Source organism: Paramormyrops kingsleyae, chromosome 9, assembly GCF_048594095.1.
Source record: "Paramormyrops kingsleyae isolate MSU_618 chromosome 9, PKINGS_0.4, whole genome shotgun sequence".
Classification (NCBI taxonomy): Eukaryota; Metazoa; Chordata; class Actinopteri; order Osteoglossiformes; family Mormyridae; genus Paramormyrops; species Paramormyrops kingsleyae.
The window spans coordinates 36,484,381-36,511,366 of record NC_132805.1 but is presented as its reverse complement, the minus strand read 5'-3'; the positions used below and the strand labels follow the sequence as shown (position 1 = coordinate 36,511,366).

Genomic DNA, 26,986 nt, shown 5'->3' with positions numbered 1-26,986 from the left:
GGAAGCCGTTATAGGACACCGCTCTGGACAGGGGGCGTCTGATGCATTTCAGGGGGACACTCAGCTATTTCAGGTTTTACTAGGGTGACCAGATAATCCATGTCAGGGAGGACACTCTGAGCTAGGACAGGAATTGTAAATTACCAATTCAATTAAACGGACCTGGATTTCACTTGAGCACTCAGTTCTTGCTGTGTGCTGATTGGTCAGTCTCCTATAATCATGCATGTGTCACTAATGCTAATATGAAACAGCTGGATGAGTCTTTCAGTCAAGGAAACAAACCAGTCAAAGCACAAGAAGAGCTGAACTATTTAGCTGAGCACAGGAGCCTTTCAATTAGAAAGTAGTTTGTAAAACCCGAAGTAGCTCAAAGTGTCCTCCCTGACATGGATTGTCTGGTCACCCTAGGTTTTACAAACTGCTTTTAAACTGAAAGGCTCCTGTGCTCAGCTAACCGATTCAGTTCTTCTTGTACTTTTTCTAGTTTCTTTTCCTTGATTGAAACTCATCCAGCTGTTTCACATTAACATTAGTGACACGTGCATGATTATAGGAGACTGACCAATCAGCACACAGCAAGAACTCAGTGCTAAAGTGAAATCCGGGTCCTTTTTAACTGAAATGGTACTTTACAAATCCTGTTACCCTTGATATAGAATAGGTGGTCACCCTACTCTGCGTACACGTTAAGCGCCCTGATCGTGCTTATCTGGCTCACGAATAACAGCAATCTGATTACCAAAGCTTCATGAACAGACGCCCTTCAGTCTCCAGCAAAGGCGAGTGTGGGTCTACGGTCGGCCACTAGGTGGCGTACTCGCATCGGCATTCCCTACAAGAGCGCAGCTTCGTTGAAAGGGATCTCTGGCAGCGGAACAGTTAATATTGCCTGAGCTATTCCTCTCCGCTCTTTTTTTGGATTAAAAAAAACTGAGCGGCAAGGCTGGGGACAAGGGATGCAGCAGAAAGAGCCGTGAGTGCGGCGCTGGAAGCGGGATCTGTAGCGGGGATCGATCTGGGAGCAGAGCGGGACAATGCGGATGGCATCGGGGTGATGGTGGAGGCTCCGCGGTAGGCACGCAAACTGTTCGGAGGCTGGCCGAATCATACGCAGGGAGGACATGAACAGGTCCGCGGCGATCGTGCTCTGCCTCCTGGGCTGCAACGTGTGGAAAGCGGTGACCAAGAGCCTGCCGGAGGACGGCGACGCAAGAGGTGGGCGCCTCTCCGCTCGGCTCCGGTTCCCGTTTCCGATCGGCTCTGGAAGTTACTGCTGCGAATCTCATCTGCCTTTCGGACTATTGTTGACTATTGTTGATATATGGCGTAAGGAGGAGGGGGTCTAAGTGCCTTAGGCAGCTATATCGCAGCTCTTTCGGCCTGGGGAGGGGAGTGTGAAAGGGGGTCCGAGGCGCAGTCGCGTGTGTGTGTCTGCCTGCGGCTTTGCTCCGCTCCGGGTTCGGGTCGGGTCGGATCGTATCGCGTTTCGGGGGGGGGTGTCCGTCCTGATCACCGATAACCGCCCCCCCAGGACGTATAGTCACGGTTATTAACCACGGTCACTTTTATTCTGTTAATGATCGCCGTGTATGTGTTACACCCTTTTTACAACATCTCGTGCCTTTGATCATTTATATACTGCACAATTCACTTTTTTTTTTTTTTTTTTTTTTTTATACAGATCTTAATTTATAAAACCAATACATTTCATCTGAGTTGTTTTTAAATATATTTTTAAAATAGAAGTCTTGATTTCGGTTTAGGAAGTTATAGTGGATATGCTACACACTAGCAGGGTATATATATGCCTGGTTATATTGCATGACTTAATGCGCCTTGACGTGATCTAATCCCATAAATTACTGTACGATACACATACAGTGTGTCACGCTGCCATGCAGTGTGTCACAGTGGTCCTGGACAGTCTTTTGTAAACCACTGTGATCCAGTATCTGATTATGCTGCTGCTGATTCACGATAGGTCCCTAAGCTGGCTGCTTTGCTCCCGTTTGCAGTTAGTAGGTTAGTTGGTTAGGTAACCACACGGTCGACTGTGTGTGTGTGTGTGTGTGTGTGTGTGTGTGTGTGTGTGTGTGTGTGTGTGTGTGTGTGTGTGTGTGTGTGTGTCGTTCTCTCTGGGGCATGCTGCTGTCAGAAGGCTGAACCGTCACTGAAGCTTAGAGGTCATTTGCTGGTTTGTATTTCACCTCAAAAGAAAAACAAAAAAAAAAACCTTTTAAATGAGAGAAAAAGCACCAGCCGCGCGTTGTTTACTGTGGAGCGCAGGCTACACACCCCGGGACAGAAACGTGTTCTCTTAAGCTGTGATTTCCTGTCTCACTTTCCCTTCACCAGACACCCAGTGGTTAAATGAGGCTTATCGTTGCTGTAAAGACAAGGGGATTTTAACGCTTTAAGGTGAGACTGGGCTGTCCGCAGGCTGCTAATCGTGCTCGACGAGGGACAGTCCCACTCCCTGCCGCTACATTGGTGGCTGGTGCACCTGGAGCTGTGTTCCTGCAGTTTGTGGAACAAGCCAGAACAGGTGACAGCGATTTACCCCCCCGCCCTCCCCGTACGTGTTGTCACTTCCTGACCTGGCGCGTGGAGGACGTGTCTGCAGCCCGGCCTGTCTGAGGGTGAAGGTCCATTCTGCAGAAGTACCTCCATTGGCTCACCATGGTAATCTGAGCTTGCCGGTGACCCCGATTCTCCTGTGCTTTTATTCTGCGGTTTTCGAGAGAATGAGGGGGGGGGGGACAGTGAGATGAGGGCAGGCAGGATGGGATTCCTTTCCTGCTGGCAGGGTGTTTGTCGGAGGTATATCAGGGGCGGGGGGGCCTCCGGGTGTAGATCAGGGCCAGCAGGGAGGTCGAATCCTCATTGTTAAACGCCGGTTTCCCTCATCCCCCCATCCTGTGGAGGAGTGCTTTTGGTGAGTGAGACTCCCGTGTCCTCCTGTTGAGCCTGCTAGCCAATCACGGCCTCCGGGTGAGCCTGCTAGCCAATCACGGCCCAGTATTGGGTTGTGTCCCTTAACTCCACCTTAGCCACTCCTCTCCCGGAGTGCGTTGCGGGGACTTTTACTGGTGTTTAGCTGTGCTCCGAGGGGCCTGTCCAGCAACCCCCCCCCCAGGTCACACAGGGCCAGACACCCCCATTAACACAGTCGTGCACAGTCTGCTGCCACGCCAGTTCCCTGGGTGACGTCGTCGTCCGTGGGAGGGTGAGTCGGCAGGTTTCTGCAGGCTGGGGGGAGTCTCTGAGGTGGTGTATCAGGTCAGAATCACCTCTGCCCCCCCCCCCCCGAAGTAAATGGACTCCTGTTTATAGAGCTCCTTCCGTCTCTCTGTACTTGGCACGCCAATTCTCCTGACGACTTTCCGGAGCACAGATCTTCTCAGTGTGCGGGTCGGCTGTACCCAAGGGCGTAGGAGAGCCCTTGATATTGGGCCGCTGGCTGTGTCGAGCTCTGAGCTTCCATCTGCTCTTTTGGGGCCGTCGTCTGGACGGTGACCTCACACAGTGCTTCAGGAGTCACCCAGACCCAGAGCGAATCAGATCGCCTGTCCGCAGTCTCATAAATGCCATGGGGCAGGTGTATCATGGGATATGAGGTGCACTGTTTAGTTTCACGCCATGGCAAAACGCAGCCGGTGGAAACGGGGCACCCCCACCACAGCTGTGGCTTCCTCCACGTCGGCCGGGGAGGCCGTAAGATTCTAACGGGTCTGGATGCTGTTCAGCCAAATGACTATTTCAATATTAGTCTAAATACTAGAACTCGTGGCCATAAGTGGAAATTAGCGGGAGAACATTTTAAAACAATTTTGAGAAAGCACTACTTTACACAGCGTGTAGTTAGAGTATGGAATAGTCTTCCTGCTAGTGTAGCGGAAGCTAAAATCCTGGGTTCCTTTAAATCAGAGCTAGATAAGATTTTAACAACTCTGAGCTATTAGTTAAGTTCTCCCCCAACGAGCTTGATGGGTCGAATGGCCTCCTCTCGTTTGTAAATTTCTTATGTGTGATTTAAGTCGGAAGTGTAGCATCATGTGATGTTTGGCTGCTGCGTTTCTTAGCATTTCCTGCTAACTTCCAAGGGCCTCTGAATTCGGAGGAATGGAAAAGCGCAGAAGATGCAGCAATGCAGGTCAGCTTAAACGGAACATGTTATCTTGGCGATGACCCTTTACCTTATCGCATGTTTCCTGCCACGGAAGCCTTAGATATTTCAGGCAAACTGCACTGCATTTGGATTGTTGGCGTTTGTATCATGCTAGAGTGTGAACATAGGGGTGTGCATCTCACCCTCTCAGACGATATCGCTGCTTTCCATTTGAACTGGTAAGCTGGAATTTCCAAGTTCCTAGTCGGAAATTTCAACTGGAACACCGACTCGGAAAGTGGGAGGGACCTCTACAGCCGCGACCTCAGAATTCAAGATGGCGGCGTCCTTCATGGACAGAAGTAAAAGCTGTAGTTGTACTTTTTAGCACTTATGTCTTCTCCGTGCCTCGTGAAATCGGTCATGCGCACAGTGCTGCTCAACCTGCATCTGTGGACAAGGTGCTGCTGAGTTTCTATGTGCAAAATGACACAAAATGCATTGACTGGCAATGCTATACATGGAAATGAGAAACCTGGCTTGAACTGGTATTGCTAAATGGTTTTCCGAATCTTTGTACTGGAACGCAGTTAACTCGGGTGTGACCTCATTCCCAGCACCAACTTCCAATGTAAACATATTGCGGCATATGACAGGCATGTGCTCGACAATACAATAAAAAAAAAAATGATAGTCAAACATACCATCCTACCATCCAGACACTATACCGCAGTATAGATAATACTAATAATAGATTTTTTTTGAGCTGCATCATGTCACTTTTCAATCAGTCCGCCTATCGCAGACACTTTGATTTTCCATCACACCCGCATGTGAGCCTCACAGATAGACCTCACAGGGAGACGCGTATCACAGAGGCACACGTGGATCACAGGGAGACTCCAGTGTCACCGGGCACCAGCGAGCCGCAGTGACTGCCATCCTCTCACCGTGTGCCAGAACCGGGCAGTGATGGGGTCTAATAAACCACTTCAGGCACGGCCCCGTGCCCACGGCCTGACAGGCTGGCTAACGGAGAAGCCGCTTTCATTGCTGTCAAAGCAGGTGTGAGCACGTGGCCTCCGTCATCCCCGGGAGAAGCTCTTACGTGTTCAAGACTGAACTTCGGTGTGAAACACGCCAAAATGAAACTTGGAGGAGCCTGGCGGGGGGATGATCCAGCTCCTCTGTTTGACAAACACCCCCGGGACTGGGCCATGCGCTAAACTCATCCCGTTAATTTTAACGCGGTAAACATTACAGTCCCCGGCTGCGGGAGACTCCGGGGGCCCGTAAGAGCTGCCTTGCTGTGTTGTTCTTTTCAAAGGCTTTTGGCTTTCTTTGATATGTCAGTCAGCATCTCACCTGTCAGTGTTGGTCCATTTCGTGGGTGCAGTGTGTGCAGCCCAGTCCCATCCCAGTGAGAAGCTGGGACCCAGTGGCCCTGAATGGGAATGAGGAGTGGTGGGGGACTCTATGGTTCTGCATGCTTGGGGGCACGGTGGCGTTTGGCCATTTGTTTGTTCCTCAGACCCCTCCCCCCCACAGGTCAGTGACGAGCAGCTCGGGTGGAGTGGCAGCTGAGAAGGTACGGTGTGTCTGTGCGTGGACCAAATGTCCCTCACAACGTAATTAAAAAACATGTCATTTTAACGTGATGGGGACCATTTTTCAGGTTCCCACAAAGATCTGTGAATGCAATCAAAAAACTAAAAATGCCAAGTCTCGCATTTTGTTTGGTTACTCATGGTTAAGGTTACGGCTGTGTAGGGGTTAAAGTTCTTGGGATTATGGGGTTACTCGTAGAAATGAATGGAGAGCCCCCACAAAGGTGTGTGTGTGTGTGTGTGTGTGTGTGTTTGTGTGTGTGTGTGACAGCCTGCCGTCCCAGTCTCATCATAGGATTAATTCTGCATCAGCGTGACCCTTTTTGGACAAGAAAACATAAAGAGGAGCTTTGTTTACATGCTGATTAGAGTTCAGCTCAAAATAGAAGCTCAGCACGAGGAGGACGTGGAGTTTGAGAGCCGCCGTTTACACACGGCTGCCGTCCAGCTGTTCCAACCACAGTGAATATAAGCGAAGTCGCTTCCTTATCGGGGAGAGAGCTGGAAACGAGCTATAAAAGCAGAGCTCAAGTGTCTGGGAATCTGGTGCTCAGTAGTAATAGCTTATTCTGAGAAGGCATGAGTGACTCCACGTGTCTCCACATGAACGTCAGGAGGGATGGGAGGATCCTCCCTTACTGGGAGCTGTGGTGCCACAGACACACACACACACACACACACACACACACACACACACACACACAGCCTGGCTCTGCACCTCTGGGGTCTCCACAGAGGCTCTGTACCTGAGGGCAGAAGCCTGAGGCAATGCTAACATGCTAACAGGAGGTATCCCGTTAAACGGTACAGGGTGTCGATCACCCTGAGTAAAAACCCCATATTTATCTGCAGCTACCACTGGCCGGGCTGCTCTGGAGGGTGTGTCTGATTTGGGAGCCCGTCAGACGGACTCGCTTATTCAGTTGTTATTTGGGTTAATCACATTATTGTGTTGGATAACTGTCAGGGCCCTTCGTAGGGAGAGAGTGTGTGTGTGTGTGTGTCTGTGTGCATCTATGTGTGTGCGTGCGCACGTGTGTGGCCTGGCCACCGAATGCCCGAGGGGGGGTGCGCTTCATGCCCGCAGCCCAGCGCTGACGGAGGTGCCCCCTCCCCGGCTACATGGGTCTTGCCGCAGAGCTGAAATCCCCGACTGCAGTCGTCGGCAGCTCTCTGCGCTCCTCAGAGGAACGGCCTGTCGGAGTTATCAAAGCTCAGATCAGCGGGGGCAGGTTCTTTGTTCCACCGTGCTGGTTTTCCCCCTGGATGGGAACGTTAAAGCTGTAAAGCCTGTTTCTGTAATATTTACATCCCCACCCTCCCCCCCCAACTCTAGCGCAGTTTCCCCCCAGGAAAAGAAAGGCACAAAACAAACAGTGTGGGCTGGATTGTACAGATGCTCCGCCCATCTGCGGCGAACTTGTGTGCGTTGGGTGTGTCATCTCTGTGCTTCCCCGTGCAACCCCCCCCCCCCCCCCCCCCCCCCCCCCCGCACCGGCCCGGACTGTTCTCATTGGCTTCTCCTACGTGGGTCTGTGTAGCACTGGTGTACCGCTGCAGCACACGCACCTGTGTCCCTGCCGCAGATCTGGTAGGAGGTTCTCACGCCCGTCGGATTGGCATCTCATTCTCGCTGCGGGCACATTCTCCCTGGTGCCTTTTTGAACGCTGTCGTTGTCCCTGGAGGTTCTCACCGCTAGAGAACACGGCGGGATCTGAGCCCAGCTGGCAGAACATAACCCAGAAACGCCTCTGCTGGAGCTTTATGTAAGAGCTTGCTCTTATTTCCCCGGGCAGCAGGGGGCACAGTTGTTAAAGCACTGCACCTGCAGTCGGAGTATGGCATGTTTGTGGTGTGTTGCTTTAGATAAACAGCATGATGTCAGATTGCGTGGTAGGCTCATGGGTGGGTGCAGGCACTGTAAGGGTCTTGTTTACATGTTACGAGCTTAGAATACCCATTGATTGCAGACAAAATGTGTCCACACAAACATCCTGAAGGAATCTACAAGAAAGAAATAAGGTGAACACAAGCATGTAGAGTTTGGATACACTAAAGTTACCTTTGCATTGTCGATATAGACTACAAATAGCATTGTAATGCAGACTATCAATGTTCCTCCAATAGAGGAAGACCACACAGTGAGTGACGCACCAGGCCTCCAATGAAATTCACTCATTTAGTCACGCACTTCTCCAATCGTGGCTGTGTCACAAGTTTGTGGATGGACGCAGTGCATGGTCAGGCGGGGGTGCAGCGAGGGCAGTCCTGTGTGCTACAGCAATACACGGTAAATGACTAAATCGGGGCGCAAACAGAGAAGTGTCCCTGCCCAGCCGAAAAACGAGCCAAACCTCTTTGACCGGCCAGCGAGCGGGACCTTGGCCAGCGATGAAATGCGGGCGGTTTGGAGCAGAACTCATCTGCCTAAGTAGGACATGATTGGAACGTGGTGCTGTTCCCGTGCCCCGTGGAGGGGAGCTCGGTACAACACGACCACGTCATGCTGGGGGGCCGTTACTCAAACCCACCCCCATCTGCTAGTCAGATGGCTCGGGCCTGCCAGCCCCCCCCCCCCGCTCCCCCTGCCCCGTTTCCCTGCATCGTAACACCAGTCCTGATAAAGGCTCCTGCTCTGATCCCACGTGCTGATCTCTCAATCGACCTCCAGCAGGAATGTCGGCCAATCAGGGATCAGCCGTCGTTAGATGTTCGCATATTGAGGGGGAAGCTGAGATTTGCATCAGCTTCCAAATGCTGTAATAAATTCTTCATACTTTTTTTCATGCTTTTGTGTGCACTGCACAGGAGGGAGGAGTCAAGTTTTAAAGCCTTTTTCAGCTCTAGCTTTGAGCTTAAGGATCTTGGCGTCTACAGAAGGGCTGTTGAATTATGAAGCTGAAGCGGTGTCTTCCTGGCCCTGTGATGGTAGCCGTGATGTCACTGGTACATTAGGTCTCAGTCTAGAGGTGAGGATCTCCTCTCTGTCTGCCAGCCCAGGCCACGCAGATCTCTGCTCTGCTCCTGGAGAACTGGGCGCTGCGTTCAGCCACATTCCAACAGAGTGATTCAGCTAAGAATGATTTACAGCTGGTTGACCAGATGTCTCAGTCAGAGCGGCTCCCCTCCAGCTGGCCTGGTGCGTCTGTGTGTTTGTGTAGCTCTTCCTCTTCTGCAGGCTCGCTGTATACTCCAGACGCCCCATCGTGTGCGTGTACATTTGGAAACCTGACAGAACCCACATTCAACCTGCACTGAACTCATGCATTCATCTTCCTGGTGCACAAATCTGATGGTTTGTGAATCTCTAACGAGGTCGATGTTGGGATAACTCCAAACTTCAATGCACCTCACCGTTTTAATTCGGACAGAAACCTGCCATTCCTGGGCTCAGGTCACAGGTACATGCCGGTCATTCCTGCCATCCTTACCGGCTGCCTCCTGTTCACCTGTGATGCCATAAGTGTCCCAGAATATTCCCCGGAAATAGCCCAGAGCCACTGTGCCATAAGGAATGTCCTTCAAGCTCAGGCCAAGGGGAAGAAGTGACTTATCTTGCCATCAGGGCTGAATTTGCTTGGCGTGAGTCACTTTCTGAATGGAAAGAGTGAACAACATGCCCATCCCCCCCCCCCCACAGCTCAGCCCATCCATCCCAATAACCCCAGTGTCATGGTGTGATGGGCACCGTGCCTGCAGCCTGGGCTCTCAGCCACTTTGGGATTTCCACCCACAGTACGATTTCCTTTACCTTCACCTCTGACCCCCAGTCCTCAGCTCAGAGTGACCCCCTCACCTATGCACCCCCCATCCCCCCTCCCACACACACACACACACAAGCCCTGGAGCGTCCTAACCCTGTTTGGCATGCTGGAGTCCCTGAGACCCAGACCCCCACATGGGTGATGTCTATATTTGGGAGGTGTGACCCAGCATCCCTCTGGCGCTGCACCAGCCTCCCCACTACCGACCCAGTGCCCCAGTACCGGCCTGCGAAGTTTGTGTTGGCTCTTAAAGTGACGCTCTGCCCTGAGAAGGTTCTGTTCCAGGACAAGGATAAGAACAGCCTCACGGACAGCATGATCTGTCCAGCCAGCACAGAAAAAAGCACTGTGACGCTTCTGACACTTCTGCAGGACATTAGCATTGCAATGTTATGACAGCAGTATGGAGTTACATTAGCAAAATATTAGCAGTACAGAGTCGTTTTAGCAGTACAGAGTTACGATAGCATTGCAGAGAGTTGCGTGAGCAATATATTAGTGGTACAAAATCGTTATGTTAGCCCTCGACTGTGAAGGCCCTCCATGATAAATAGAGTAGGGTGGAGTACCCCCCCCAATGAATTTGTCAAAGGGAGGGGGGGGGTCACCGGTGATTTTGCTGGCCCACAAACCCATCGGCCCACCCAGAAAATGCCCAGTATGCCAGATGGCCGGTCCAGGCCTAGCATTAGCGCGTTAGCTATAACTTGAATTTTAAGTTGATTGCTAGAATATTTTACTACCAAGAAGGTTTTATCCTTGAAACAGCCATGGGCGCTTCATGAAAGCCAAGTCAGGGCTGATTAATCTTATTCTTTTTTGTGGCTAATGGTGCCATTCGATCAGCCTGAGGCCTGCATGAGCCAAAGCTGTAGAATGAGGTCAAGTGTTCCCATGGGGGGGGGCGCAGCTGTGTCCCACCTCTCCCCACACAAGTCAAAGGGTACAGGAAGTGGCTTCAAAGGGTACAGGAAGTGATGTAAGCCTCTGAAGCATGGAGGGGCTGGGATGGGGGATTTAACGGCCTAACGCAGACATTTATCTCTTCTGTTGAAGTGACATTGTCTTTTCTTTAAATTAGCAGGAAAATGCAAACACAGATATTGCCTTCAAGGAAATCATTAACAGCTTCTTGCAGCTCATTGTTTTGGATTAGTTATGTTTCATGAGTTTGTTTCCTTAACCGCTGTGCAAGCCTGGTGCTCAGTTTCTGTGCTGCATTTCCCTGGTGTTAATAAACGCCAGTTCCTGTACCCTATCCGCTCCCCCCGCAAAGCCCCGCCCAGCCTGTGCTCATTATGGAAGCCTCTCCTTAATGACCTCAGCACTGCACCAACACGTTGCATTACCGTGACAACGTTTTGTCTCTCCGCACTTCGGGGGTGGGGAATGGACGAGTCCCAAAGCAGCCCCGAGACCACAGTCAAAAGCCAGAGGTCAGGCCTCTGGAGATTAACAACAATGGAGGCGAGGCAGAATGAGGCTCTGGTCCCTTCCTGCTCCATAACATGTCTGCCTCCGCAGGAGCCCCACTCATTAATCACAGGCTTCAGCGTAAACACCCAAGCTGGACGCCACACTGCAAGGCTGCAGATTCGTAGGGCTCTGTGCAGTTTCACCATGTCGCGCTTTGGGTATCTTATGGCACTGGTTCTGTGATAAGTGTTAACTGTTACAACTGGATGACATCATGAGTGTCCCCCCCCAAAGCTATCCATCACATTACAGAATTGCATACTACACAACTTTTCTGAGCAGGAGATAAACACCAGTGATGTATTGCAGAGCTGTTAGGTACAGAATGACTACAGTAACCAGTATGTTTGAATGACATAAACACAGCACTGTGAGAAAGTCTATGCAGTGAAAGAAAATATTTAAGGTGATTCATCTTGGTAATAATTGTATGTTTTCTCAGAAAAAAACACAATTCAACATTTGTAACATGCAAATTAACAGTAAGTAAAAATAAACAAGAATATCTTCTGTTCTCCAAAAAGTTACTGATATCTTGTTGGATGGCTTAACCTAATTCATTAAATAACTCAATGAGGTGTTGATTGGCTAATAAAGATGGGGCAATGGTCAAGTGAAAAAATAAACTGGTGAACTGGATGGTTGCTGCAAATATTGCAGTGAGTTTAGGAGCGGTTTTGCAGTAGCTGAGCTGACACGCTTTGACCAGCGTAAGATCATAGTCTTACACCAACATGAAGATCATTTAAACATGTCATTCATTTTCAGTCACTGCCTAAGACATTTGCACTGTGCTGTATGTTTAGGTGAGATGGGAAGGGAACCAAAATCCAGACTGAAAGGGCTGAACAAAACCAGCAAACTGCCGTGAGGCGAAACTCACTTCGCATTCGATAAAGTAAATGTTTATTCTGTGAGAATGGAAGGCTGGACAGGACATCCCTTCTCCCTGCAGAATGTCTCCTGTTTTTCATGTTTTTCAGTCAAAGCCAGGGCGCCTGTTGATGGAAAAGTGTGGGGACCCGTGAGGGAGGGGTCGGGAATCCCCCCAGCCCACGCGGGGGCCTGCCGGCCCGGCCCGGCCCAGTCAGCCTGCAACATAGGCTTTCAAGGAGAGGATATGAAGGACATGTTGTGTTCAACCACACATCCTGCACAGGAAAGGGGGAGAAACCTTCTACTGTTCAGATCAGGGGGGGGGGGGGTGATAGACGGGAAGCTGTGAGTTTGTGAGCCTGTGTTCGGCGACCTGGGACGTGTCTGACGACCTGAAACGTCCCTTTGTCTCTTCAGGAGACTTTAATGCTTAAGCTCTTGCTACCCAGAACAAGCCAGTTATTGCCTGAAAAGAGAAAGGGGCCATTTCCTTTGGAACAATTAGCGGGACTCATTAAAATGTGACACCCAAAGCCAACTGTGTACAGCGTGTTAAGCTGAGGTGCCTGATGGCAGCAGCTGCTTTTCCGAGCTCCTGAGTGAGATCAGGGCCAATGTGAAATCTGGCCGCTCGCAGTGAGGCGTCCTGGCGTCAGCGTGCACTGGGAAGGCTGGGCTGTGCTGCAGAGCGTTACTGGGAAATGACTTAAACAGGTTTGACATGGTGACTTTTGAAAGGTTAATGCATCTGTTTTTAAAATCAGTTTCCTAATCTTAAAATGTCTCTTAACAGCTAATCTGATTATTCAATACTGGTATGCAGAAAATATTATTTATAAACTGATTTTAGAGGTGTTTATCCTGCAAGGGTTGGCCCCCCATCCTGGGTTCTTCCCTGCCTGGTGCCCTGTGATGGGTTGGTGCCCCATCCTGGGTTGTTCCCTGCCTGGTGCCCTGTGATGGGTTGGTGCCCCATCCTGGGTTCTTCCCTGCCTGGTGCCCTGTGATGGGTTGGTGCCCCATCCTGGGTTCTTCCCTGCCTGGTGCCCTGTGATGGGTTGGCCCCCCATCCTGGGTTGTTCCCTGCCTTGTGCCTGTAGCTTCCAGGATAGGCTCTGGACCCCCGCCATCCTGTATAGGACAAGTGGGTATGGATGGATTGATGATTTTAAAGGTACATATGTATTTATGGAGTACGTATATGTATGGTGCTGCGGTCGTTAGGGTAGCATTCCGCTTTGCTAGTTGCTTTGGTGACGAGTCTCCGTCCTTTTCACGCAGAGGTTACGCTGAAGGTGCGCTTGAGCGATGCCGGCACCCACCAGCCCATAACCGGGGTCACCGTGGAGATCTTCGCCAACCACACCTCCCTCGCCTCGGAGTCCTCAGGACCGGATGGCAACGCCTATGTCACATTTCCATACAGGGTGGGCTCCCTGTTGATCGTCACGGCAACCAAGCCAGGCTACGTGCCGAACTCGGCCCCGTGGAGGCCGGCCCGAATGCCCGGTACGTCTGCGTCTCGCCCCCCCCCCCCCCCAGCCGAGGGATTTCCTGGCCTCCATGCTGGGCCCTGGCTTTTAATGAAATAAAATATTAACAAGGCTTCCCAGCGGGGGGGGGGGCAGGCAGCCTCGCAGTGTGGAGACGGCGTAGGGACAAATGGAACTGCGCTTTCACATCATTGGTTTAAGCCTCCAGGTTGTCAGGGAAACGGGACATGGGACAGGGATTAGCCATTAATATGTAATTAATACATTTCATATAAGAAACCAAAGTTTTGCATGGTTTTCCATCCTGAGCTCATTCTCAGTGATTCAGTCTTACTGAGGGATTCATGGTACACACAGGGTACATCACTGTTAAGTATAAGGTATGTTAATGGTAAATGGGTGTTAAATGCAGGGTATACTGAGGGTTTAATCTGTGGTTAATGCGGTAAATGCAGTGTATATGCTGGATTCAGGGTAAGTACTGCACTGTGCAGGCTAGACTGCTTAGGAAGCAGGAGTCAATGCTGTCTGGCCAGATGGAATCTCCAGTGTGACGTCTCGCTGTGATTGGTCTGCGGGAAGGGTGGGCGGGGCATGCTGCTTCCCGGTATCTCTCCGCTGACTCCACTGGGAAGCATCCACCTTGTAGAAGGAGCAGCCCACAGCACGTGTGTCACTCAAGCTGCCAGAAGATGCGTGCCGACCCTCCATTCATATAGAGCACTGAGCCCCACAACTCAGGGCTTTCTAACCAATTATTACGCTCAGCTCCACACGCGTGCGCCCTGTCAGTGTCTGTGCTGAACACGCGTGCCGTCAGTAACCCCCGACCTGTGTGTCTGCCAGTGTTTTCCTCACTCAGCCTGGAGCTGCTCCCGGAGAAGGCCGCCGCCCTCATGGTCTACGAGGATGTCGTCCACATTGTCTCCGGCTTTCCAGGTGAGAGCCACGCCCACCTGCACTGCTATGGCAACCTGTGATGTAAATAATGCTTGGATGGGCTACCCTTTCATACATAACCCTCTCAGATTAAAAGCTCAGTTGTGGCAAACTGCTCCCTGCTCCCTGCTCCCCCCCCCCCACTGCAGACACACTGTTTAGTGAACATGCATGGTCAGATTAAAGGTTGGCTCACACATGCCACTTGTCTGGTCTTGACACGTTTCATCAGTGTTCCAGCTCACAGGGCTTGCTGGGCTGTCGGGGGGGCACGTCTTGGGGCTTAATTGCCCTGCTGTCGCCCCTGCCTCTGTGGGGGGACAGGGCTGAGTGGGTGGATGAGGCAGTTCTATCAGGCAGACAGGAATTCTGCCCCCCCCCCCCCAATTCCCAGGGGAGGTTCAGGAAAAGGCTTGTTTCTATTTCAGCACCAACGGCAGGGTCATCTGGGGGTTATAATGGCTTTCCTGCCAGCTGAACTGTGTGCTCTGCTGATCACTGTGTACTTCTGAACACTTATCTACTGAACACTGTACATTGTTGAACTATGTGCTATCCTGAACACTTCTGAACACTGTCCGTATTTAATTTGCATAGTCTGCAAACCTGGATGCTTTAGGGAAAGGACTTTGCGTTTATCTGGGTATTCAGCTGGTCCTGCTGTGAGAAAAGGAGGGGAGAGGAGGAGAGGACAGATTAAGGAGACTTCACACCTCCTCCCAAGCAGCCCCCTGCCTCCCACGGTGAGCAGACCCCAAGGGCGTCCTGCTGCTCCTGAACCTGCCAGGGTCTGTTTATCTCTGAATCCCCATGTGAGTCAGGAGTCCCAGTACTTTAACCCAGAGACGATGTCGCTACCCTGCCTGCAGGTGGCAGTATGGGGCACGATATAATGCTCATGGTTTGAGAACTGCTGAGAACAGTCTAAAGTGATCTAAAGTGAATTCTGATCAGTCAGTTAATAACAGAAGCAGAGGCTGAACATCATCACACTGACTATGGAAGCACAGTGACACAGTGTGACCTCAGCAGTCCACCTTTGACCCCGCCCCCCTCGAGAGCAGTAGACAGGGAGAGTCCTCATTCCTTCGGGCTGGTGACCTCTAGTAGTTCAGTTCCGTTCTTTCTGACTACGACGTCTGAGTTAAATGTACGTTTCCACCACAGTCCCCCTCAGCTGTCCCCAAGGCTGCCCTTGTTCCGTGCTCCCACCCCCGGTAAGCTTCTCCTCTTTGCGCAGGATCGACGGCTCGTCCCTGGGTGCAGTTCCGGCGCAGGGCCCTGAACCTTCCTCCGGACACCAACTATGCCAACCTGACGGCCCAGCTCACCGTGGCAAGCTCAGCGCGCCAGTTTGACCTCTTCCCATACCTGCAGGGACTCTCAGGAAACGGCACGGGTAAGGCTGCCCTGGGTCTGTGGTTCCACGGCAGGAACCGGTCTAGAACTCGGTCAGTACTGCACAGCGTGGAGTATTATACTGGTCAGCATTACTGGACTAGAAGTCTCAGACGGCACCTCCCACCCAGTCCAATATAGCACAAGCTCTCTTCCATTTGTCATGGATCAGCACCATGCAGAACCAGCCATAGATTCCCCGTAGTTAAGCGGCATCTCTCTACCTCTCGATGCCCTGGGGCAGACCAGAGGGCCCTCATGGTCTTAATCTGGCTAACTGTGTCCAATGCGGGGGTCATTGAACCCCCCAAGCAGCTGACTCCCTGTAGTGTTAACCAACCCCCCCACCCACGCACCCACAGGCAACGGGTGGGAGCTGAACCCGATCACCGCCATCAGCGTCCATCTGCTGGGCGACAGCGGAGCCGAGGTCCACGTCAGTGAGCCCATCAGCATCATGGTGCCGCTCCCTCCAGACAGCGGCCTGAAGGAGAACGACCACATCCCTGCCTGGCGCTTCGACCCCAAGCTGGGTGAGTCCGCCGTCCTCCCGGGCTGATGGCAGCGTTGGTGGCCCGGCTAAGTTAAGGGTGGGCAGTGTGCCGTAGGCCCGTCCGTCCTGCTCTGGATCCTTGTGGTACAAACTTCCTGCCCTCTTTGCTGAAGGTCCCGGAACCATGAAGCTTGGGACAGACGCATTTCCCATGTAGATCTCTCCTCTGATTACGAGGAGGGGGTCTCTCTCCACTGATTACGAGGAGGGTCTCTCTCCACTGATTACGAGGAGGGTCTCTCTCTACTGATTACGAGGAGGGTCTCTCTCCACTGATTACGAGGAGGGTGTCTCTCTCCTCTGATTACGAGGAGGGTCTCTCTCCCAAGCAATCTCTCTTTAGAGCAAAGTCTGCTGTGAGCTCAAGGGACCCACTTCACCCTTGGAAGAGGCCGTGTTGTATGTTATCGTAACCCAATCTGAAACTTATTGCAATATTGTCTTTGGGTTTTGCAAAGTGCTGTATAACTGTAATGTATCATTGCGTTTAATTCATGTATCGGACACTTTTATCCAAAGAAAGAGTTACAGTTTATGGGTGTGCCTTAGAATAGTGTTTCTCAGACCAGTCCTGGGGGTCACCCAGACAGTCCACGGGAACAAAAGCATGGAGCGTTTGGGAGTTTGCCCTAAGATTTCAGCCCATGAAGTCTGTGTGTTAGCAGAACACTCTTATTGATTGAGCTACAGAGCTATTATCATTATTGTTAATAATAATAATAATAATAGTAATAACATTGTTGCATGCTTGCTTAGGTACAAAGTACTGGCCTTCTCCGGACTGCAGCTCCTCTCCTACTCTCACCTTCCCAGCTCCGTGTTTACATTAGCTTGTAGGCTAACAGCTAGCTGACATAGCTTTGTGTGTGATGTTACCTACTGTCCCAAATTAGGGGGGGGCTTTACTTTTGCTCTGGTTTAGCTCTCATACAGGCAAGCTGAACGTCTCACACATTAATGATCCTCTCTAGGTGAAATAATTACAGCAGATATTCAGCGCCTGTTAGCCTCCTAGTAGATCACACTGTTAAAACTGCCTGTTAATTCCTCAAGGGGACGCAGTCAGCTTAAGTTCATCTGCAGGCATCGCAGAGAGGAAGACGCACTGAGTGTTTGCTGCCTGTACAATAACAGCGTATCTGCAGCGCGAAGACATATTGGGGTAATGCAACTATTTACTGGGCAGATTCTTTTTGAGCACCGCGGCATTAACATTCATGCATATTTTTAATTCAGAGCAAGTGTCCGAATGATTTATTATGCGGTTTATTGTAGGAGCGCGGAAGGGACACTTCAATTTATTTATTTTATTCAAGGAAGCCTTTTTCTTTGAGTAGCAGCTGGGCCAGCAGATTTGCCGAGGTCTGCGTGTCTTTTTTACTCACGCTGCTGTTAATGGCGTTTTGTGAGCATCGTGACGCCTGATGCTGAAGTTCGCCGTGAGTGTGTCCGAGCGCGTGCCTGAGCGTGTACCCGTGCGCGTAACCGAGCGTAAGCGTCACAGCAAGCCGCCAGTCCGGGGAAGCCCGCAGCCCTTTGGAGGCAGTAATTACGTTTCGCCGCTGTATCTTCTCGTGACTGCGGTGCGCCTCTAACAGCTTAATGTAAAGCGTGACGTCTGTCGAGGCCGGACGAAGCAGCGCTGTTAGTCGGCGTCCGGCCATCTGTGACCGGTAACCCCTTCTCTGCGGTGCCACCCGATACCACTGATATCCGAGGCGGTTAACCAGGCTAAACGCGAGTCCGCGTCCTCGGTCATGACACAGAGAAGCGTTTAGGAGACGCCTTTGATCTTGGTTGCTGTTAACCGTGATTACTTCAGGGCAGGGCTATTAGAAGGGGCGCCGTCTGGAAGAGACCGTCTGCCCTCCGTCCCTCTGAACAGCCGGCTGGCATCGCTCCTCCCGCACGGGTGGGCGGGGACTGTGATGCAGAGGCGCCCGGCCCCACCCCACGCCCCGCCCCCACATCCCCACCCCGGATACCTTCATTTGTCCTTGAAGTGCTCATTTGCATATTCAGCAGACCCTGCCTGTTTGCTAGGACGCAGATGGTTCCGGTTCCCCGTCTTCTTGGCACAGTATCGATCTGTTGGGTAAAGAGTAGCCCTTCTGGACGAGTCCATTAGCAAGACGGGTAGGGGGGGAGGCGGATCAGCTCATTTACATGTATAGTTATATGTTGTTAGACTTAATTACATAAGTTAATAGTCTGGTTCATAAATAGGCTACTTGATCTATCTCAACTGAATTGGTTTATTTAGGATATTTTACTTTTTTGTACAGTATAGGAAAGAAAATAAAACTGATGAAACTGGGCATGTATTGGAAGTTAAGGTACTCCTCCAGGGATTTCTTAGTGGTCTGTCTATAACTGGGTTGCCAGGGAAACGTGAATGTATTTTTTTTAACTATGCTTCGTTTTAAGTGGTATTTCTGACTTTTTATTTGACCTTTCTTGATTGACTTGACAAACCATAGATAAACCTCAGACAGGTCATTAAGATTCGGTCTGGTCTAACTTAACCAGAGTTTTACCCTGAATAGCCTTAAGTCTCATGGCCTTCGGGGACTTTTACCGCATCTGTTCCTTGAGTCTGCAGACGAGGGGCTCTTATTTTGAGGGGGTGTTGCGCAGTCATGACATCATCCCTGGCATGGGGGTGAACCCTGTATCAGGTTTCAGTGAGACCCTGAGCCCCCGGGTCTGTCCCTGACAGCACTTCCTCTTGTGGTTTTCCCTCTGGATGCCTCCTCTGCATTGTGTAGGAGTGTGCAGGTCTTGGGGGGTGGGGTGTGTGTGCACGTGAGGGCTAACTGACCGCTATGTGGCCGTTTCTTTACAGAGCGGGGGGGTCGATGTGGGAATGGGTGGAAACCACAGTGCGGATGGTGTTTAATGCCCTCCATCACTGTCGTGTCTCACTCCTTCATACTCAGATTTCCCCCTAAACCCTCAGATCTTGAGTTTAATACTCCTGTTTCTAGGGCCTGGCTGTTCATGTCGGGGGAGGGGGGGGCTGAAATGGTGGGTCTGTTACTTGTGGTGGGACATCAACGCCACTTGACCTTGTGAAGTCCACACTCTTGCTATTTGCTGCCCGTTGACAAAAAAAAAAAAACTATACCCACAGTCTAGGAAGGATGAGAAGTCTTCATGTCAGGCCACATGTGTAGGCATCACAGATCCCACCATCCTTACCACGTCTCCCAGGCTTCACAGCAGACGTTCATGGATTATGTTTGCAGCAGATTACTGCTTCTGGAGTTGCATACACCAGTGTTTCCCAATCCGGCCCTTGGGGACTCCCAGAGAGTTCACGTTTTTGCTTCCTCCCAGCTCCGGGTAGGAAAAATGTGTATTGTCTGGCGGGGAGCTCTGAGGACCAGCTGTGGGTCCCTGGGGACCGGGTTGGGAAACACTGGAGTTGACAGTCACTCTGCCGGGGGAACCTAAAGGGTCATTTACAGTGAACCGGCCCATGGACAGCCCAACTGAGGGCGCGTGTGCACAGTCACCCAATCTGTAATTATGTAGTTGCCATGGGACGTCGTGTTGGTAAACAGACAGTCAACCGCATACACGAGGGTAGAGTGCTGGGTTTGAGGGCCGCAATTTACACGCCATCTCACCGCAAACTGCTCAAGAGGTACAAGGTTAGTGTGTTCGAGAATGGGGTTACGGTGTTATGGAATGAGAGTGCATGTTTAAGAATCACTGGGATTTTAGGCTTAGTGTGGGGCGTCCTACCCAGGGTGCCCCCCCCCCAGCCCTGGACTGGACAGATGGGCAGATGGATGGGTGGCAGGATGGTTCCCCCATACACTGGGTTAGTGTATTTCAGAATGAGCTGGCATGTAGAAATATGGGTCTAATCACTGGGTGAGATGTGCAGCCATCCCACTCACCAGCAGGCACATGGCTAACTTTGTAAGAGATTACAGGTGTGCCTCCTCGTCCCCGAGGGCATGTCCATCATCAATAGCGTCATTTGGGCTGAACCTTGTTTGCATTGTGAGAGTCTCTAACACAGTGTTCACGCTTGCTGTACAATAGCTAGCCATATGGAGTTGATTTTCTGTGGGACCGGATTTGAGAATATAATTGGTGACCCTGATTTTCTGACAGCACAGTGTCACAGTTATGGAGAAAAGAGTCATGCGTACTCCTTCCAGGACTCCTAACAGTTCTTTATTTAAATCCTTATTCTGCTTTCCAGGGTCTTTGTTTTTGTCTGTAGGATAGGAAGAGGAAAGACACAGACACACACAAACACACACACACACACAGGTAGTGAGCAGAAGTTGTGTTCATTTCTCAAACCATGTAGGTTTTTGGATGCTCCTTTCACAGCCTTGCTCAGAGCTTTGGTGTTCCAACAGAAAGCCCGTTACCCAGAATTCCCTTCTCCTGCTGCAGTTCCTTTCATACTGGGTCTCTGAAGCCATGTCAGAGAAGCTGAGTCCCCCCACAGCAGTGATGTTGCCGCTTTGTGGGATCCGTGAGGGTGTGTAGCATTCCAGCTACGATAACGGAGAGTGAGGTTAGAGGACACTTCATGTAAACACAGCTGCAGGATCACACTCCCAGCGTCCTTTGGGGGGCAGAATCCTTCCCTTTCCCGGACTGCTAGGTTGGCTTTTCCTAATCTATTTTCTCTGGAAAAGAGACACCACCAGAAAACAGGTCGCCCTCTGTACCAAGGGCAGCTTGGTCGCCCTCTGTACCGAGGGCAGCTTGGTCGCCCTCTGTACCGAGGGCAGCTTGGTCGCCCTCTGTACCATGGGCAGCTTGGTCGCCCTCTGTACCGAGGGCAGCTTGGTCGCCCTCTGTACCGAGGGCAGCTTGGTCGCCCTCTGTACCGAGGGCAGCTTGGTCGCCCTCTGTACCGAGGGCAGCTTGGTCGCCCTCTGTACCATGGGCAGCTTGGTCGCCCTCTGTACCGAGGGCAGCTTGGTCGCCCTCTGTACCGAGGGCAGCTTGGTCGCCCTCTGTACCGAGGGCAGCTTGGTCGCCCTCTGTACCGAGGGCAGCTTGGTCGCCCTCTGTACCGAGGGCAGCTTGGTCGCCCTCTGTACCGAGGGCAGCTTGGTCGCCCTCTGTACCGAGGGCAGCGCCGTTGTGCCTTTGAGTCTCATTAAAACCAAAGGATTTGGCCTGCCTTAGAATCCCAAGGCCAAATGATGTCCTGAGCAGCTGAGGATAAATGCCTAAATATTCCCCTGTCCCTTAACTTCCCCTTAATGTCCTTATTACATGCTGTTGCCTTTCACCTAAAAGACGTGGTACAAGGTCGGCCAATTTTGTGAAATGGTGCCTCTTGAGACTTGCAGTTCTTATCGCACTCGCGGTTTGTGTTTTGTTTGCTGTGCTAACACTTGTGTGGAGTTGGCCCCCGCATCCTCCTTGTCGCTGGTACGGCGTGCCCCTCTGTCGTAAGCCTCACGTCCCTTTGCCATAGCTAAATACAACCACCCCACCCCCCAAAGGCAGCAGAACCAGACCGACTTGAGGCCAGATGAGGCGGGAAGTGAAAGCTAGTGCAACAGCCGCTGCCCCCCCCCCTCCCCCGATTCCCCATCCTCGGTGGGATGAGCAGCGATGAGGGAAAGTCCGCCAGTGACCTTGGGGCTCGCCGGACCCCTCGCCTAGCAACCCACACAGCAAAACATAAACGGCGGGCCGTAATCAAGTTTGCCGCCGGAGGTCCTGAAACCTCTCCAGCGATTGTTCTTTTCAGCCAATGCGTGTTTCCCAAAAGGAGGGCAGCGTCTGGAAAGTGGCCTATCGCTCCGCCGGCCGGGTAGCTGCAGTGCCCGTGTGCTCGCAGGCAGAGAAACACACTCTCTGCTGTTCTAATTCTCAGGGCCCAAAATATTACCATGACACTTCGAAGATTAGCTGCTTACCTGGTTAATTCAATTTGGTTCATCCTTCTACTAACTTTTTATCCAGGTCGGGGTCATAGGATAATTAAGGTCAATTCAAAGGGCTTTATTTGACCCCTAGAGGCAATTAGTCACTCGTCATTTTGACAGGCTTTTTGTGCAGCCAGGGTTCAGGCCTCAGTTAATTACATTAGTTTTTTGGTTGGGGGGGGGGGGGGTAGTATTCTCATTTCTTTACACTTGAATACAAATGGTGAGGTTGCTGTGAGCAGCAATCCATCTCGGTGCCAGACCCGGGGAGGTCCGCATGCGGTACATCTGCGCAGACCCTGCAGGTGTAAGCAGGAGGTCGGGGCTGTGTGTCGCTCTATGGTTCGGAGAAGTGTGGATCAGCAGATCTGCAAACCCGTGTCAGCAGCTGAGTCCGAAACACCTGAAACCCAGCTGCGCCGGGCTGGGCGAGGGCAGGCTGGGATCACAGGGCATCTGTCTCGCAGCACCAGAGAGAGACGCAGCAGGGCAGCTCACACCACAGCAAACACACTCATCCCTAGAGGGCGCTGCTGTTGTACCCTTGATACCAGCTCTCAAACTGAATTGCATCAGTAAAATATCCACCCAGTAAGTGGTTGGATAGGTCTGTTTAGATAGGCTAAATAAATGTAAATATACCAGTGATATTAACTATTACATATGGTACTCTTAACAGTGAAAGCAGGTGGGCCATTCCCAGCGTAAAGGGGTCAGTCAGACTGCCGGCCCCAGGCTCCGCGTTGCAGGGTTACGCCCAGCCCCCATCCACGCTCGGTGAGGCAGACTTCAGCAGAAAACTCGCGATCAGTGCAGGAACACGTCCCTCAGCGTCTGCAGTAGAAAATCACAGGGCGGCATCAGGTTACGGAACAGCTCTGTGTTTATTCACCGAATCAATGACGACGCGTGCCCTGCTACCCCCTTGTGCCGGCAAATGGAATTACAGCACTCTTTTAAAACAACACAGATGGTTACCCATAATCCCACTCTCTCCCCCCCCCCCACCTAAACACAAGGAGCTAGTTTGGGGGAGGGGTCACAGCAGGTAACAGCCGGGCCGCAAATAGCTGCAAGTGCACTCCATAAACCGAAGTAATGTTATATTCTTTTAAGAAATGTTGGGCCTACTGTATGACAATTAGCCTTTAGCTGTGTTATGTAAACTGATTTGCTTTGTTTTATTCCTGATTCATACACACAGATGGCTCTTTTACTTGAGGCTTCAGGTAACGTGCCGCTTGCCACTGAGCTGTGGCCACATTTTGATTCACTCGCAGATTATTCTGCGCCACATGTTGCTAGCGGCTAATTAAATTAGCATTTCACTGTCAGTTCGCAGAGCCGCCATCGCTCGCTTCTGCGCACGTGTTCGTCCCGCAGAGGGCAGCGAGGCCCCGGCCGGCCGCCGAGGGCACAGGCCATGACCTCTGACCTCTCGTGTCACCACAGGAGCGTGGCTGAAGAGCAGCCTGGGCTATGTGCAGAGGGAGGGGGGGCAGCTCGTGCTGACCTACATCGCCCCCCAGCTCGGCTATTGGGCAGCCGCCATGTCACCTCTCAACACAGGTTGGTTTCTAACAAATTCTTAATTAATAAAAATGCGTCTCTTTCTTGCTGCTTTTGTTGGGGGTATCCCCAAACATGCTGCTCTCCGGGCTTTTCCTTTTCAGTGTGTTGCTGAATAGCGCTCCCTGCTGGCCAAACATGTGAACACCCATAACGATTAGAACTCTGGGCTTGTTCTGTCCCCAGGCCTGTGCTGCAGCCATCAGGCGTGATTTGTTTATTTTGCCTATTTTAATTTGTGACTGTGGGTAATGTGCTGCGGCAGAGGGGCAGCTCTCAGTAACACCCTCCCATAGAGGCACTATAATGGAGCTGACGCTCAGACACACAGCCGTGTGAACGGCAACAGCCAACAGCCATCCCCGAATCCCTCATGCCGCTGCAGGTGCTGTGGTTGCGAAGGACATCAGCTCCTACCACACGGCCTTTCTGCTGGCCATCCTGGGTGGGATGGGGGTCATCATCCTGTTCCTCGCCTCCCTGCTTCTCTACTACTGCAGGTACATGCGTGTCAGTGCGTGTGACTGCGTGTGACTGCGTGTCAGTGCGTGTGACTGCGTGTCAGTGCTCAAGCCTGTGTGTGAGTGCGTGACAGTGTGTGTCATTTACAGTTCAGAGCTTCACTGTGAGTTTCACAAACATCTCAGCAGAGGAGAAAGGAGGCATCCAGCCGCAGATGTGGGCCTCACCTTCCCTTCTTCTCTCCCTGACCCAGGAGGAAATGTCTGAGGCCACGGCAACGGCACCACAAGCTGCAACTGTCCACGGTGCTCAGCGGCTCCAAGAGAGACCAGGCCACCTCCATGTCACACCTCAACCTCATCAGCGAGGTGCACTTGGACCTGGTGTCGTCCACAGCCGAGCCCAACCTGCACACTCCCGTGCTACAGCCCACCTGTGCTCCCACCTCCCACCAGGAGAGGGAGCCCTCCAACCAGAGCTCACCTGCCCACCAGCCCCACTCCTCCCGCACTTCTCTGGTTAAGGAGTGCCACCGATTGGTGGAGGTCCCTCCAGTGAGGGCAGCCCGGTCCCAAGAACTTGGGGACGGTTATGAGTCGCCCCGGCACGGAGACGGCCGGCAGAGCCGCTGCTCTGAGTCTTCCCCACGGCCGCCAGATGCGAGGGAGGGGTCAGCGCAGGCATCGAGGAGCCAGCTGTCAGTGGGCAGCGAGGCCAGCATCCACGACGCCTCCCTGTCCAGGCCACGCACCCCGGGCCCCACGGAGCAGCCCCCTGACCGCCGGCCGGTGGACCACCTGCTGTCGCGGTCCGTGGACCACCTAGAGAGGCCCGCCTCCCTGCCACGGCCAGGCCAGCTGCTGTGCTGCAGCTCTGTGGACCAGGTGAACGAAGGCGGGTACCGGCGGGCACGGCCAACCCTGGTCATCCCGGCGCACTACGTGCGGCTGCCCGGGGAGCACCCGTTTGCTGGGCAGCCTCTGCTCCTGCAGGCTGACCAACAGAGTGACCTGGAGACCATCCAGGCGGAGCTGTCTGCCTCGCAGCCTCCGCCAGGCCCGCCGGGCTCCGGGACGCCGCAGATGTCATCCTCCACCGAGGACCCACGGGACGGCACGTGGACCCTGCAGACGGCCTCGGCGCCCGAGTCGCTGTCCATCCCGGCATCGCTCAGTGAGGTGGGGCTGGTGCAGATGAACGGTGAGGACCAGCTGCTGGCGGAGAAGTCGCTGCTGGAGCTGCGTGGCGGTAAGCCGCTGCCCCACCCCCGCGCCTGGTTCGTCTCCCTGGATGGCCGCTCCAACGCCCACATTCGCCACTCCTACATCGACCTGCAGCGTGCCGGCTGCAACGGCAGCAATGACGCCAGCCTGGACTCGGGCGTGGACATGAGCGAGCTAGCCCGGCGCATCCGCAGGGGCCTGCGGGAGAGGGAGGCCGAGAGGGAGGCCGAGGTGGAGGCCCGGCGGGACAGGAGCACACCGCCCACGGTAGCCTACACCCAGCTGGTGTACGTGGACGACATGGAGGCCGATGGCAGTGAGACGGGTACGCCCAACGGCAGCCCCGACGATGGTGCCCTTGGGCCGCTGCTCCAGGACACCCGAGGAGCCGAGGAGGAGGAGGTGGACGACGACGGGGGCGGGCGAGGAGAGGGTGAATTCAGGACTGAGCATGCCAGGCCGGAGCTTCAGCTGCCTGACAGCCCTCCTGACATCATCTCCGGGCAGGACGACAGCGGCGAGGACGAGAACAAGAAGAGCCCCTGGCAGAAGCGAGAGGAGAGGCCCCTGTTGGCCTTCAACCTGAAGTGAGCGAGCGGTCCGAGAGACGGGACCAGGACCGCAGGCAGGCAGTAAACACGCAAAAAATAGTAATGTGTGCCTCGTGCACCCGAGCCGCTCCTTTTCGAACCATTGGACACAAAGCTTTACGCTGGCGTGAATCCTCAAGCTGGATGGACAATGAGGCACCGCTCCTCTTCACCTTCTGTCCCTCTGGTGGCAGCTTTGTGCATTAAACACTTTCAGCTGGTCAGCTCAGATAAGCTCTTTCCACCAGAGGGCGCCTATGCACCGTTTTTTACTGCGGTATCGCGTTGCTTTTAATGCCTTTTTAACGTGTAACCACTATGTCATGATTTTTTCCCCTCTTATTTTCCAAGTATTTTATCCAGATATTTTTGTTACTGTTTAGTTTCAGCCTTGCCTTACAGTAAGAGTAAAATGTGACTCTGAATGCCTTCTTCCGTCGACGCCAAACCGAATCCTGCGTTTGCTGGTTTTATTCTCTACTTCCATGTGTTTTTCCAAGTGCCTTGTTAAACTTACCTGGTTAGCTTCTTTTACTCGTTAGCATTTTTGACCCCGTGCACGCGCGCGCACACACACACACACACACACACACACCTTGGCAGCCCCCCGATCAGGTTCCCCCCGTGTCCCGAACACACAGACCAGGCAGCGCACAACTACAATAGCTGGTGACTCGAATGGCGCCTCGTTCTGTCTCCTTGCCATGGTAATCTGCTTACGGCAAGCATATTTTACTCTGAATGTTAATACTGGTTGCTTGTATAATACTTGATGCTCATTACTCTGAATAAATTGAAGTAAAAAAAAAAAAAAAAAAACACGCTCTAAGTGAATTCTTCACAATGTCAGGAAAGAATAAATCAAATATAAATGTGTTCATTTTGTTTATATGTCACAATGACCTTGTAATGGATTATTAGTGTGGATGGCTGGATGAGTGGATCAACGGACATTTGTGTTTGTGTCGTACAGTACAGTCGGTGTCCTCAGGCTAGGTGCAGATAA

General features: G+C 52.3%; 1 protein-coding gene across 2 annotated transcripts; it reads left to right on the top strand.

The window, feature by feature from the left end:
- Nucleotides 1–636: 636 nt before the first annotated feature.
- fam171a1 (family with sequence similarity 171 member A1) lies at nucleotides 637–26,947 on the top strand. 2 transcript variants are annotated; one of them, XM_023844549.2, is made up of 8 exons: nucleotides 637–782; nucleotides 13,117–13,344; nucleotides 14,175–14,267; nucleotides 15,508–15,666; nucleotides 16,028–16,198; nucleotides 23,589–23,705; nucleotides 24,091–24,205; nucleotides 24,421–26,947. In XM_023844549.2, the coding sequence occupies exons 1-8, from the start codon at nucleotides 752–754 to the stop codon at nucleotides 25,979–25,981; spliced, it is 2,475 nt and encodes an 824-aa protein (XP_023700317.2). In that variant the 5' UTR covers nucleotides 637–751; the 3' UTR covers nucleotides 25,982–26,947. The 2 variants fall into 2 exon arrangements, with proteins under 2 accessions (XP_023700317.2, XP_023700316.2); XM_023844548.2 differs by lacking the exon at nucleotides 637–782 and adding an exon at nucleotides 791–1,218.
- The last annotated feature ends 39 nt before the right edge of the window (nucleotides 26,948–26,986 follow it).

What these genes read in the sequence shown, in the direction of transcription:
- fam171a1 (XM_023844548.2), top strand. Translation starts at nt 1,125, where the DNA reads ATGAACAGGTCCGCGGCGATCGTGCTCTGCCTCCTGGGCTGCAACGTG. An exon ending in GGAGGACGGCGACGCAAGAG is followed by an intron (nt 1,219 to 13,116) that starts GTGGGCGCCTCT and finishes CTTTTCACGCAG; the next exon opens with AGGTTACGCTGAAGGTGCGC. An exon ending in GCGCTTCGACCCCAAGCTGG is followed by an intron (nt 16,199 to 23,588) that starts GTGAGTCCGCCG and finishes GTGTCACCACAG; the next exon opens with GAGCGTGGCTGAAGAGCAGC.